The sequence below is a fragment of the Lipotes vexillifer genome, unplaced genomic scaffold (genome assembly GCF_000442215.2).
Source record: "Lipotes vexillifer unplaced genomic scaffold, Lipotes_vexillifer_v1.1 scaffold134, whole genome shotgun sequence".
Lineage (NCBI taxonomy): Eukaryota > Metazoa > Chordata > Mammalia > Artiodactyla > Lipotidae > Lipotes > Lipotes vexillifer.
This window is the reverse complement of record NW_006787464.1, coordinates 1,427,557-1,442,216: the sequence shown is the minus strand read 5'-3', so window position 1 is coordinate 1,442,216 and position 14,660 is coordinate 1,427,557. Positions and strand designations below refer to the sequence as shown.

General features: G+C 36.8%; 1 protein-coding gene across 2 annotated transcripts in view; it reads right to left on the bottom strand.

Annotated features, from left to right (window-relative positions):
* LEPR (leptin receptor) overlaps positions 1-14,660 on the bottom strand; it is a 189,810-nt gene that overhangs the window by 52,731 nt on the left and 122,419 nt on the right. For both annotated transcript variants that reach the window (XM_007460085.1, XM_007460086.1), the window contains exon 6: positions 3,644-3,852. In XM_007460085.1, the coding sequence (XP_007460147.1) occupies positions 3,644-3,852 (209 nt within the window). The remainder of the gene's footprint in view (positions 1-3,643; positions 3,853-14,660) is intronic.

The following is a 14,660-nucleotide window of genomic DNA, read 5'->3' as shown; positions in this document are numbered from 1 at the left end:
TTCCTGCTGTAAAAAAGCCTGCCTTACTTTATTTAACCTAGCTTTTGCTATGCTTATTTGAATCCTCCCCTGACAAAACGCACTGTTTTAGCAAATGACAAGTGGAAAAAGTATATTACAGAGCACTATTTGGAAAATGCATATAAATTTTGCATGCAAAAATCAATGCACATATTCATGCAAATTCATGTAAATATGCATGCAAATTCAGTATATTTATTACTTTTAAAATACAACAAATCCAGATATACCCATTCAAATAGCCCAAACCATGCACAGTTTACATGCAGTAAACACAGCATTAGCAGGCCCTGGCTTGTGACCAGAAATGGGGATGGAGTTTCTTATCCTAATGGGGTATTTAACTCAGTTTGTAATTTCTGAGTTCATGTGTATATGTGTTTTTACGTACGCCTATGCATTTGTATATATTCATACATGGAGATTTGTGTGTGTGTGTGTGTGGCTTTAAACATAGAATATAACCTTTAAATCATTTGTAGAAACAATGCAAACATCTTACAATAAAGGATTGATTGAATAAATAATGATTCATCCCTTTAAGGGAAATCTATACAGCCTTTAAAAATCATATTAGAGAAGAATACTGAAAATGTTTAATACTGTTAATTTTAAAAGTTTATTAAACAACATCTATACTTGGATTTCTGATTTATTAAAATTTACAAATTAAAGGATATTTGTAAATACATATTAAAATAGAAATAAATGCCAAAATAGTAGATAATAAATGAATAAAATAATTTTTCTTCTTTGTGCATCTCTATGCTTTCAAGATTTTTGTGATTAACAGGAATTACTCATGAACACAGAAATCACCATTACATTGAAATATTTACTGATTTTTATCTTCAAGAAATAAAATGGCACATTCTTTATACATTCCATATTCTTATGAATTTAGTCATAGTTTTTTTTCTTTCCTTGAGTCAAAGTTAATGAAGTTTTTACTTTCTGTGACATATTACAAATTTTAGTTACTTTAAAGCAGGGATATCTAAACCCTGAAGTCCAGAAACAACAGGTGAAATTCACTGAGTTCTCATGACCAATAAGACAGAAAACAAAGACACCAAACACCAAATCATAAAATTATAAACTATTTTACATTTCCTATTTTCATACATATATGTCTTCATACTAGAAATCTAAAAATAAATCTTTCCCTGGACCCCCTATGTACTCAGTCCCAGACCCCATCGACCTGCTTCTTTCAGAGGAAAATTCCTCCAAAGAGCTGGCATACTCACTTTCTCCGCTTTGCATCCCATTTTCCTGAGCAACCTATTCTGATCAGGTCTTTCTTCTCACTAGTCCACTGAAACTACTCTTACCAAGGTCACTACACTTTGCCAAATCCAAAGTCAACTGTCTGATTCAGTTTACTCCAACTCTCAGCAGCATTCCTACTGCTTGTTCCGTGAGTAGCTGAAATATTTTTTTTACTCGGCTTCCAGGCCACCACACTCCTTTACTCCTCTTTTCTCTCTGATCATCCCTCAGTCTTTCTCTCACTGGACTCTAAATATGTGATCTCATACAATCCCATAAACATCTGTATGCTAGAGACTCCCAAATATATATCTCCCCTGAACTCCAGGCTCATATATCCAACTACGTACTCAACATCTCTTCGGTTTCTAATAAGCATCTCAAACATAATATGTCACACACCTAATCCTCTCTAATATCCCCATCTCAGCATCTGGTACCATTATTCTGGTACCACCCAGGTCCAAGCCTAACTATGATCCTTGATTCCTCCTCTCTGTCCTTCACACTCCATACCCAATCCACTAGAACGTTCAGTCAGTACCATCTCCTAAATAGATCCCAAGACTGATCATTTCTTTACTTCTCCACTGCAACAACCCTAAGCCAACAGGACAATTCCAACAGCTTCCTATCTGATTCCTCTGCTTCTACTCTTGCAACTATCCTTCCTTCCTTCCTCATCAATTTCCTTCTTCACATACAGCATAAATTTTAAACATATGCATGTTTACACACACACCCTTGATCATATCACTCTCCTGGTTCAAATGCCTCCATTGCAATTAGAATAAAATCCAAAAGTTGTAACCCTGGTTTATGGTATGACCTGGACCCAGATGACTCTCTAACCACATCTCTAAATATTCTCCTACTTAATTCACTCCATGCAAAAGAGTCTTCTATTTGGTTCTTCCAACTTCCAAGCTCATTCCATCCCAGGAATTTTGTGAGTGCTATTCTTCTTGCTTGGAGCACCTTTTGTTTTTGCATGGCTATCTCTTTTTTTTCAGCTTAAATGCTATCTCCTAAAAGAGGACATCTATAACTGAAATAATAGCCCCTACACCTGACATTCTCCATCACACAACTTCTCTTATTTCTCTCATAGCACTTTTTTAGATATTATCACATATACCCCAATACAAGGCAAGATTTTTTCCCCAAAATTATCCAAAATAAGACAAAATCATTTTTAAGGTTCTTATAAAGTCTATCGCAGCAACTTCTCTTAACTACTTTACTTTTAAAAACAATTTAATGCAATGCTGGCTCTAAATATTTCTAAAAATCACCTGATAGAACTGGTTTTAAAAAGAGAAAATGATGATACTTTATAGATTTTGTATTTTTCCCTGTGGTACAACGTCATGACTGAATTCCTTGGATATCATTGTAATTATGTTGTGGAGATCACAAATATATCCCTAAAGGACAAGTTATTTTAAAGTCCTAATGTTAAATATGATGTCATGCAGATTCAAAAAGTGTTATTTCCTCAGTAACTTAGACAGAAGTGAAGGTAAAGATGTGTGGGAAAGTGTGTCAGATACTTGGAAAAGTGGCTCTAGTGATGTCAAAAACAATGATGCAGAGATGCATATAAAGAGTTTGTATACAATCGTTTTAGGAAACGTAAATGTAAAATAGTAATACCGTTAAATTATGTATCATATGTAATATATAATTTAATATACACATACAAAACTGAGTCAATAGTTTGTTAACATTCACCTATATTATTCACACTAAATAACTGAATACACTGAATATATGTAATTATATTATTGATCAAATAAATTTGGGGAATCTTTGCACTGAAAATATGGGCCTTTGCCTATTATTTGAGTTTTTCTTAAGGTCAGATTTGTACAGCAAATTATTTGTTTGCGTTTTTACTGTTTCTCTCTGCCCACTACAGTCTGCCCCTGTTCTGTGAGGCATTCACCATTGTTTCCCCAGTTCCTAGGTCAGTGGCTGACACCCATGAGCCTCTAAGAAATGCTTACTGAAGGCATAAATTCAGGTAAAAACAAGCTTTCAATTATTTTCAGAAATAGTTATCCGAGATGTCAAAAAGTAATAACCAAGCAATAAATATCCATTAGACGGATCCAGGATTTAAAGAAATCAAACTGTTTTCAAAAAGAATTTAAGTTACAATTGCAGAGATATCTATACTGCTGTTAAATCATTCCAGAAGCTGCTTTTAATACTCCCTAGAACTACACTTACCATCTTTAGAGTGTTGGTCAAAGCAAGATAAGCTAGTGAAAAATTTTGTAAGCAATCTTCAACCTTTTTGTATGACTGATGTTGATATCTATTATCTTTTTTATGCACAACTTACCAACATTAATGGGCTGAACGGACATTGGAGGTGAGTGAAAAATTACTCCACCAGATGTGATCTTCAAATACATAAGAAGGGTGTAATTGATTTTGACTGTTGGCACGGGCACATGACATTCACAACATTCATGAACACTGCAGTTGCACTGAACAATCTGAAAACTGCTTTTCTGGGGGAGCAGAGGTGACTCTTCTAATACTTCAAGCCTATATGGAAAAAGAAGAGCTAAATATTAACACAGATGTGAAAGCACTGGATATATTTAAAATGTAGGACACAATATCCAAATTGAGGGCAGCTATTCTGCACACTCAGCTTAAAGAGCACCTGGGGAAAAAAGATACATTATAACAAGAATACAAAGACAAGGGTTAAAGCAGGTTAGGCATCAGAAATAATATAAACAATGGGCTTCCCTGGTGGCGCAGTGGTTGAGAGTCCACCTGCCGATGCATGGGACACGGGTTTGTGCCCTGGTCCGGAAGGATCCCACATGCCCCGGAGCGGCTGGGCCTGTGAGCCATGGCCGCTGGGCCTGCGCGTCCGGAGCCTGTACTCCGCAGCAGGAGAGGCCACAACAGTGAGAGGCCCGCGTACCGCAAAAAAAAAGAAATAATATAAACAAGAAGACAGTGAAGTACTGAAAGGAAAGAAAAATTGTGATCCTAAACCCTATGTGCAGTAAAAATATCTTTCAAAATGAACGTGCAATAAAGGCTTTTTCAGACACGCCAAAATGGAAATAACTCATTATCATCAGACCTGCATTATAAAAAATGCTAAAGGAAGTCCTTCAGGCAAAAAGAAAATGATAGTAGATAGAAGTCTGGTTCCACACAAAGAAATGAAATTTAACTAAAAGGGTAGATATTTATTGACTCATTAAAGCAAAAATAATAACCGTGTAGTGTTGGGTTTATAACATAGGAGAAGTAAAATGTATGACATTAGTACCAAACTTGGGGAAGGGGGAGATCTGTAAGTACACAGTTGTAATGTTCTTCTACTATACACAAAGTGGTGTAATAGCAGCTAGAGGTATAATATCAGTTCGACTATAATAAGTCAAAGACCTATATTCTAAATCCTAAAGCCACCACTAAAGTAATAAAACAAAAAGTTACAGCTAATAAGCTATGATAATCAGCCATTGGAGTATGAGTGTAAAGATAGAAAAATAGATTAATGGAACAGAAGAGAGACCAGCACCTATATGTACAATCAATTTTCTATGAAGGTACAAGCAGTTCTGTGGAGAAAAAGTAATCTTTTCAATAAACTGTGCTGGAACAGTGGGATATCTACATGCTCCCCTCCCCAAAAAGCAACTTTAATCCATACCGCCCACCAGATTTAAAAGTTAATTCAAAATGGATCATCAATCCAAATGTCAAGTCTAAAGCTATGAATCTTTTAGAAGAGAATATGGGAAAAATTTTTTGTGGCCTTGGTTTAGATAAGAATTTCTTAGATGCAACACAAAAGCATGATCCATAAAAGAACAAATTGATATTGTTATAAAGTAGAAACTAACACACCACTGTAAAGCAATTATACTCCAATAAAGATGTTAAAAAAGAAAAAGGACAAATTGATAATTGGACTTCTATCAAGTTTGAAAACTTCTGTTCTTCAAAAGACACTGTGAAAGATAAAAAATAACAAAAGACAAGCCATAGACTGAGAGAATACATTTGCCAGTCATCTCTCTAATAAAGGACTTGAATCCAGAAGATATAAAGAACTTTCATAACTCAAAAATAATATTTAAAAATCCAATTAAAAATAGGCCAAAATGTCAATAGTCACTTCTCCACAGAATGCACAGAATGAAAAGAAGCATGTGAAAAGAAGCCCCAAATCACTAGTTATTCAGGAAATGCAAATTAAAACCCCAATGAAATACTACTATCCACATATTAGAATGGTCAAAATTGAAAAGATTCATCATATCACATATTGAAGAGGTATGCAGGAACTGGAACTCTAATACACTGCTGGTAGGAATGTAAAATGACACAACTTTGGAGAACAGTTTTGCTATTTCTTAAGTTGTTAAACATACATCTACTATATAATTTACATATTCCATTCCCAGGTATTCATCCAGGAGAAGTAAAAGCATATATCCTTACAGAGATCTGTACACAAACAAGTACAGAGAATTGTAGCAGCTTTCTTTGTAAGAGCCAAAACCTGTAAACAGCTCATTTATCTATCAATAGGTGAGCAGACAAACTGTGGTATATTCATATAATGGAATGCTACTCAGCAATGAAAAGGAATGGACTGCCAGTAGATTCACACAGCATTAATGAATCTCAAAATAATCATGCTATGTGAAAGCAAGACAAAAGTGCTGTAGGAATGCGTTTATATAAAATTCTAGAAAATGCAAAGAAACCTTTGGTTACAGAAAGGGTCAGATCAGTCATTGCCTGGGGACAGTGTGGGATGGGAGGAGGGGCTGGTGGTAGGGTACCACAGGTAGGAGTAGAGGGTGGGATTACAAAGGGGCAAGAAGAAATTTTGTGATTGACAATAGATTCATTTTCTTTATTATGGTGAAGACTTTATGAGTGGTTTCATATATCAAAACTTATAAGTTTACACTAAATATGTACAGTTTATTTTATATTCTTATATGTCAAAAAAGCTGTTTACAAAAAAAGGAAATCTAGGGAAAATTTTTAAGCAATACTTTGCCTATCACTGTAAACCTACAAATGAATGGGTTAACTTTAAAAAATAACTGTAATTATCTTATAGGGTTTCCCAACTCAAGGCATAAAGAATAACAGCATGCAACCAAGACACAGACAGTTGTTATTTCTGATTTTTTTCGTGTTTGTTTTTTTAATCTGCCTCATCCCATGGAGAGTCTAAGCCTTGCTATAAATGAGAAGACTTTAGGGTGGAAGTTCATGGCAGGGGCAGGGGGGTATCCATGCCTCATATTCCCTGTCTTGCTTGAGCTACCCCCATTCTGTCCATAAACACCTGCTGCCTCGTATCCAAGCCACTGCATGCTTTTTAAAGAACCTGGGGACAGGGAGAGAGTATTAATATTTAGGCATGATCACTGCCTTCAGAAAAGACCTCAGTCCTTTTGGAGGAAAAAGCTGTAAGAGTTAAATATACTAACTAAAAATTCAATGTGGAGAAAGTGTTGCTTTAGAAACTGTGCTAACTAGCCTATACATGAGTATTCAGGTATAAACACATGAGAGAAACGGACCCTAACCTTTCCATACACACCCCACGAACTATTAAGTGTTTTGAATTATGATACATTTTTCAAGTTTCCTGAGCTAGACTTTAGTATTCCTTTAGTCCTAAAAAAAAACATCAATCAGGAAACAACATTTACAAGATATTTTAATGTGCAAAGCAATATCCTGGGCACTGTGGAAGGGATACTGTTATTGTAAGAAGCACACTAAATTAACATTGAGACCTAAATCAGGTTTTTCTGTTTGCTTATGAACCATAAGACCATAGACAAGTAAGTTCATCTTTGTGAGCCTTGGTCTCCTTAAACAGTAAAACAGAGAAAATGCCTGAACCATCTGTCTTTACTAAGTTGTTGTGAATATAAAAGACAATTACATAAAAGTTTTTTTTTTTTTTGGTAGTACGCGGGCCTCCCACTGTTGTGGCCTCTCCTGTTGTGTAGCACAGGCTCCAGACGCGCAGGCTCAGCGGCCATGGCCCACGGGTCCAACCACTCCGCGGCACGTGGGATCCTCCCGGACCGGGGCACGAACCCGTGTCCCCTGCATCAGCAGGCGGACTCTAAACCACTGCACCACCAGGGAAGCCCCATAAAAGTAGTTTTTAAAACTTTAAAGGGCTATACACCCATGAAATTCCATTTTGAACTGGAGGTGGAATGACTTAGCACTTTCAACTTTATCTAAATCTTTAAACAAATCCAATGAAATGTTATTTTTAAGAATATCACGCCATGGCTTTTATGTGTTTTTCAAATATTAAAATAAAAGCTTTTATCAGAAAAGTATGGAACAAATTAAATGAATTGTGGTATTTATGTCAGAAATATGCTTGCAGCTTGTATTATGCTTTGACTGAAGAACTCCCAAATTTTAAGCCACAAATAGAACTGAACAGAAAACAAGACACATATACTCCAGTAATATTTTTTAAAGGATAGGGAATTCTGGTGATATTTTTCTTTTTTAAAACAAAAAGAAAAGTTAGAATTGCACTGTCTTACTTTACATGGTCTCACCAATGCGATCTTTTTCTAAATACAGTGGACATTTGTAGAATACGGCTGATTACCAATGAAATTAACTCTGTGGTTTCTCTACCACTTCACTGTTGTGTTCTACTTAATCAATCTATTTTCATTTTCTTTACAATTTAAATATATGCAAATATATATATTCATAATAATGATTATATATTATATAGTATGTATATATACAACATATATTGTAGTATTTCAAAATTTGTGTTTTTTTAAAAAAAACAAACTCCATTCAGTAATTTCCCAAACCACTCCAACAGACAACCCCATCATGAAAGTCTAAGAATGAACCTAAACATAGTTCTCAAATGCTCTAAACAGGGGTGAGAAACCTGCAGCCCAAATGACACCCGTTTTCAGAAGGACTTCTTACATTAATCAATGGTTTAAAACAATACAAAGAAAAGAGGAAGAATATTCCATGATTCATGTAAATTATATGAAATTCAAATTGCAGTGTCCATAAACACAGTCATGCTCATTCATTTACATATTAATTGTGACTACAAGGTTGTGCTAGAGACAGTATGGTGGGCAAAGTCTAAAATATTTACTCTCTAGACTTTTAAGAAAAAAACTTTTAATCCTAGCTATAGGCCAAAAACATTTTGTACTCCCTACAGGTGGGTATTTGATGGGCAAAAGACACAAAAATAAGGAAACCACATTAAATATATCATCAAATTTCATTACATATTTGTAATGTACACGAATCACCTTGAGGATCACTAATTCAATTTTTCAAACCACCTTATTAGTTCTCTTATGAGGGAACTAATATCACCTACTTTACAAGTAAAAAACCGAGCTCAGAGAGAACGTAGACCTGGAATTCATCTTAAGTCTCATGCTTCCATGTTCAGTGCTCGTTTCATTACACCCAAGCTGTCTTACCATTACAAGTTGTCTTATCATTACAAGATAAGTTTCACTTTTACCATTGTCATTTTATTTAGGGGACTGATAAAGACTTTAATGGCCACAACTAAAGAATAATTATAATCTGAATTACGTTAATATTTCTATAAATCAGAATATTAGAGAATTACAGAACTATTTCAAATTATTTTTTCCTTGAGGAAAACATTAGCTATTTCTCATATTTATGACAGCAGTTTTTCCAAGTTTGTGTGAAACCTGTAATACACCAGCCTTGTTACTTGCCAAAGTCAGCATAAGAACTTCTATTACCTTCCAAAAGATTTTTGAGAGTTTTAAGTATTTATGAACATCAGGGGCTTCCCTGGTGGTGCAGTGGTTGAGAGTCCACCTGCCGATGCAGGGGAGACGGGTTCCTGCCCGGGTCCAGGAAGATCCCACGTGCCGCGGAGCGGCTGGGCCCGTGAGCCATGGCCGCTGAGCCTGCGCGTCCGGAGCCTGTGCTCCGCAATGAGAGAGGCCACAACAGTGAAAGGTCCGCGTACCACAAAAAAAAAAAAGTTTTAAGTATTTATGAACATCAAATGATACTTTAAAATTTTGATAATGCTACTTTTAAACCATGAAAATTTTAAAGTAGTATAAGTTAAAATGGTGATCAAATTTTTAAAATAAGAAAGAGATACACCGGCTTAAAATAACCAAAACTTAAGAATTTCTGAAATTCTTGAAAAATGTTTACGCAGCAAAATATTTTATGCGTTGCCAACACACACACACACAAATTCAGTGTCACTATTTAATTTCTCTATATGTGAGTAAACTTTACTTGCAAGTGAAAATAGTGAAAAAAATGGTCAAATAAATTTTAAATTTGGCTTCTTTGCAAATTTCACAATTTTGGCAATATTTCTACTCAAAAATTAGATATATAATTAGTACTGAAATTTCATCTTTTAGCCACAAATGGTTTATAGAAAGCACATTCTAACATCTGACCTTTGATCAAATTACTTGTTCCCCTCAAATTTTTCTATGAATATATTAATGTTTCTCTAAGCAAAGATCTATACTAAATTATTATAGGAATAACACCAAATGAGTGTTCTTGATTGTGACATAAACTGAGAGCAAAACATAGTGGGCAAACCAATAAACAAGAATTGGAAAAGTTAGCATTAGCTTTGTGTATAATTTAATCAAGTCACATTTTAAATCTCAGACTGGTAACCTATACAAATGTTACTCCCCAAAATCTAGTTTACCAATCCCAAGTAATTTCAAAGAACAGGTTAGTGTCCCAGACTAGTCTCATCATAATAGATTCCTGGACCCTCCATGGAAAATTCAGTAGGTCTGGGGCCAAGGAATCTGTTTTTAATGAGTGTCATAGACCAGCAGTTCTCAAAGTATGGTCCCCAAGCCAGTAACATCAGCATCATCTGGAAATTGATAGAAATGCAAATCCAGTCCAGACCTCATGAATTAGGCCCAGGTGAGAAGTTGACTTAGATGTATTTCATCAAGGAGACAAATTTAAGAAGCATTCTGTAAAACACAAAGTACTCGTGAGATGTACAATATCACCAAACAAATGGAAAATCAACAAGGATGAGAGGGAGGAAGAAAAAAGACAGAAAATAAAAAAGGAATGCAAAAGAAAACAAATAGACCTAAATGTACAATAAGTTAACAATACAACCACCTGAGGCGGAAGGGGAGGGGATATCTTAATTAACTTCAGAACACAGAATTTTAGCAAAGGCAAAATGAGTCTGAAAAAACATTGCACTCTAGTTACCCTATTTGTTTTCTATGGTGGTATGGCTTAGCTATTCCAAAACTACTTTGTGTGTATTCTAGGACTGAGCAACTAGGTAATATATTGTTGGAAAGGGAAGCAAGGTTTCTCACTGCTAGAAAAAGGAGTTACAAAAAAAAAGAAAGAAAAGAAAGGCTAGGATAGATCCTGTGGTTTTGAACTAGAACAAGAGACATTAGTATTGCCAGAACAAAATCCAACATTCTTTGGGTTTTAATATGCTTTTAATATGTGTATATACAGAGAGATATAAAAATATAGACTTGTGAGTATTATATATACACATTATGTGTGTACTGTGTGTATGCATACATATAACTATGTAGCTGAGTGGGCCTAGAAACAATACGACCCAGGTAACAGTGAGCATCTAGCCCCCTGATACCACTTTGTAAACATCATTCTCCAACAGAAAGGAATCAGGCCTCCTTGGAAAAATGGCTGATTCCCGTGTCAGAGCAGGAAAAGTATAAAATCAACCTGAAACATCTTGTAGTGCTAGAAAGTAAGGAGTCCTATTTAAAAAAAAAAAAAGATCTAACACATGAAAAGGACACAGAGGCCAATTTACATAAGCACCCACTGCCAAATATGGGACAGTGTGAGCAATAAAATAAATATTGATAGTAACTAAATATAGCTCACAAAATAAAATAATAATCCATGAGTCCATCTTGATAGGAAGGAAGAAAGGAAGGATGGAAGGGAGGGAGTGAGGGAGGTGGAAAAAGGAGGGGGAAGGAAAGAAAAAAGGTAAGAGAGAAAGAATGGAAAGTGTACTTCTCACAGAGCCTAGCACTGTGGCCTACACACACTGTTTCTTAATTAAATAACACTATGCCTAAAATGTCCCAATTAACATTGAGCACGTTTGTTTACAAATAATGCATCTTTCTTCTCTAAAAATTTCAGTTGTTCTTTCTTATATTGTCAATTTCTCTCCTCATTATGTTCATGTTTTCCTTTATATCCTTGAGCATGTGGAGCATGCTAAAACTAACTGTCTGCTAATTCTATTATCTCTGCCATTTCTGGGTCTGCTTCTATTGTCTACTTTTTCTTTTGGGGTTATATTTTCCTCTTCCTTCATATATGTACCATTTTTTACTGGATGCCAGACATTGTGAATATTACAATTGAGTACTGGATTATGTTGTTTTGCCTTAAAGAATGTTGGATTTTGTTCTGGCAATCAGCTAAGTTACCTGGGTGACTTAAGTGTGAACCTTTTAAGCTTCTTTTAAGCTCTTTTGGGGGGAGTATGGAATAGCCTTGACTCTAGGGCTAATCTGGCCCCACTTTTAAAGTGTGGCTATTATGGGGTTTCTACTGAATGTCAGTGATATTCAACAAGGTCTCTCCAAGTCTCCCTGTTGGAAACTTTCATTATTCCTCGCCCTGTGTGACCTCTGGGAATTGCTTAGCTTACAGCTCCTGGTAGTTGTTCTCTTCCTAGAAGTTTTCTTGCCCAAGATCATAGACAGATGGGTATTCGGTCAAAGAATCAAGGGGACCCCAGTACTAATTCCTGTGTACCTCCCTGCTTCAGGTACCCTGCCCTATGAATCAAGCCCCCTTTTACCCTCTGAACTCTTCTCTCTGTCTCCTCAATTCAGCAATATTGCTGGGCTCTGCTTGAGTTCCCCAGCTTTGTGCCATGTCCTGGAAATTGCCTCCAGCCCGGAAAACCTGAGTAAAATAGAACTTACTTTGTTTCCTCCTCTCAGGAATCACGTTCTGTTCTGCCTTTGTCCAATATCTGAAAATAGATGTTTTCTACTTTTATCGACTTTTCTAGTTGTTTAGGACAGAAGAGTAGTCCTAGAACTTATTATTCCCTCATGGCCAGAAGTCACTTTTGCTGACTTTTTATATTAACTTCTGAAGATATGTATTCACATAGTTCAATACTTGGTTTTCTTTAAAGGGAGTAGTGAAATGGGGCGATTACTTGATGGAAATGTGTGATCAAGGAAATCTATGTTTTAAATGGGAGTTACTGCAGTGTGTATATCGGCTGAGAGGAAAACTTGATGATGCAGGAGAGAGAGGGGATAATTGCCAGAACAAAGTGCTTGAGTGACAACAGGGGATGGGACTCAAAACACAGAAGAAAGGGTTCATTTTGTATTGGAACCCAGAGAATTCATCAGCAATTAAGGAAAACAAGGAAACTGCATAGGCACTGACATGAGCAGGCTGGTAGATTTTGGTGAGAAAAGCAAAAACTTGAACCCGCCCCCTCCACCTCCTGCTTTCCCAGTGAAAATCAAAAACAAGGTCATCAGTGGGTCTCTCTAGCTCTCTCTAAGGGAAGCCAGCTGCCATGCTGTAAGGTGCTCTATGGAGAATACACAGGACAAAGAACTGAAGAAGGCCTCCAGTCACAGCCTGAGAGGAACTAAGGCTTTCTGCCTAGTGGCCCATGAGGAACTTGGAAGCCTAGGGAGTGAGCTTGGAAACAGATCCTCCTGAAGTTGAACTGCACTCCTACCTGACATCTGCTTTGCAACCTTGTGAAAGACCTTAAGGCAGATGTCCCAGCTAAGCTGCACCTAGATTCCTGACCCACAGAAACTGTGAAATGATGAATGATTGTTGTTTTAAACCACTAAATTTGGGGTAATTTATCATATGGCATAGATAGCCAAGGAAGATATTGGTACCTGGAAGTTGGATGCTGCCATAACAAATAGCTAAAAATGTGGGTGTGGCTTTGGAGCTAGGTGATGGACACAGGCTGGAAGTATTTGGAGAGGCATGATGGAGAAAGCCTAAAACACCTTGAACAGACTGTTAGTAGAAATCTACAGTTTGAGGACACTGCCAGTGAGGACACGAAAGGAAGTGAGGAACATGATATTGGAAACCGGAGGAAAGGGAATCTTTCTTACATCCTGGTCGAAAGCTAAGTAACACATCTGCAGTTCTGTGGACAGTGTAGAATGTGCCTACTGATCTGGTGATCTATTTCAGGAGATCTCCAAACAAGTGCTGAAAGTGCCTCTTGGTTCCTTACTGTTTCAAGAGGAGAGATATTCATTGACAAAAGGGCTGTTAAACAAAGGAATTAGTACTTGAGGGTTGTAAAATTCCCAGCTTCTCCAGATGGCTAAGGATGTCTGAAATGGCTTCTAAGCAAAAATCAAAGAGAAGGCAGAGAAGGGCTTATTTCTAAGAGACCTGCGGGCTTTTATCTAATGGAGTGAACCCCAGTAAGATTCCCAGGAGGCTGTGTGATCTTGTGAGAGCATTACAGTAGCAGAAACACTGCTAGCTTAGACTGAAGGAGTACAAAATGAAACAAAGCCACTGGATTCCCAAAACTGTGCCAACCGGAAGCATGCTGAGAAAACTACTCAGCTGCAGAGATGTGTAACTTTTCATAAAAAATGGAAGGCGACTCAGAGGGCAGAACCAAGGGCCCAGAGAGCAGAGCCAAGGGGCATGGAGATTTACTCCTGAGGTTGAGGTGACAGAGGGAATAGGCCTGACATGACGGGTAGGGGGACAGATGGTCAAAGAGCGGGATCCTTGAAACTGAGATTAGAGAAAGAGCAAGCTTATCAGCAATGACAAGATCCATGAGAATGGGTAAGCTAGGTTGGATGCAAAAGAGAAGAGCAAAAGTAAAGCTTTCAAGAAATTGAAGATCATCCAGATTGATGCTGAAATCACCAAGAATGCCGACAAGAGTGACAGCGAAGAGACAAAGTAAACTAGGTATTAGCAGTTACAAAAGTCCAAACTCCCTGGACAACCCTTGCTTATTCACCCACCTTGATTTCTCATCATTCCCCAGCTTCCCAACCACAGAACTTTTCAAGTCCTCAAATGTCTATATGTGACTGTGTTCCTTTGCAAATGCTCTTCACTCTCTCTGGCTCATTCTTCTCTGCCCCCTTATAATCTAGGCAGATACTTCTAGCATATGTTTCTCAAAGTCCCCATATTTATTACATCACAGCATTTTCAAACTTTGTTATGTTCTTTGTCTTTACTATCAGCTCCAGGAAGACGAGGGTTGAGTGAGCTGTTTA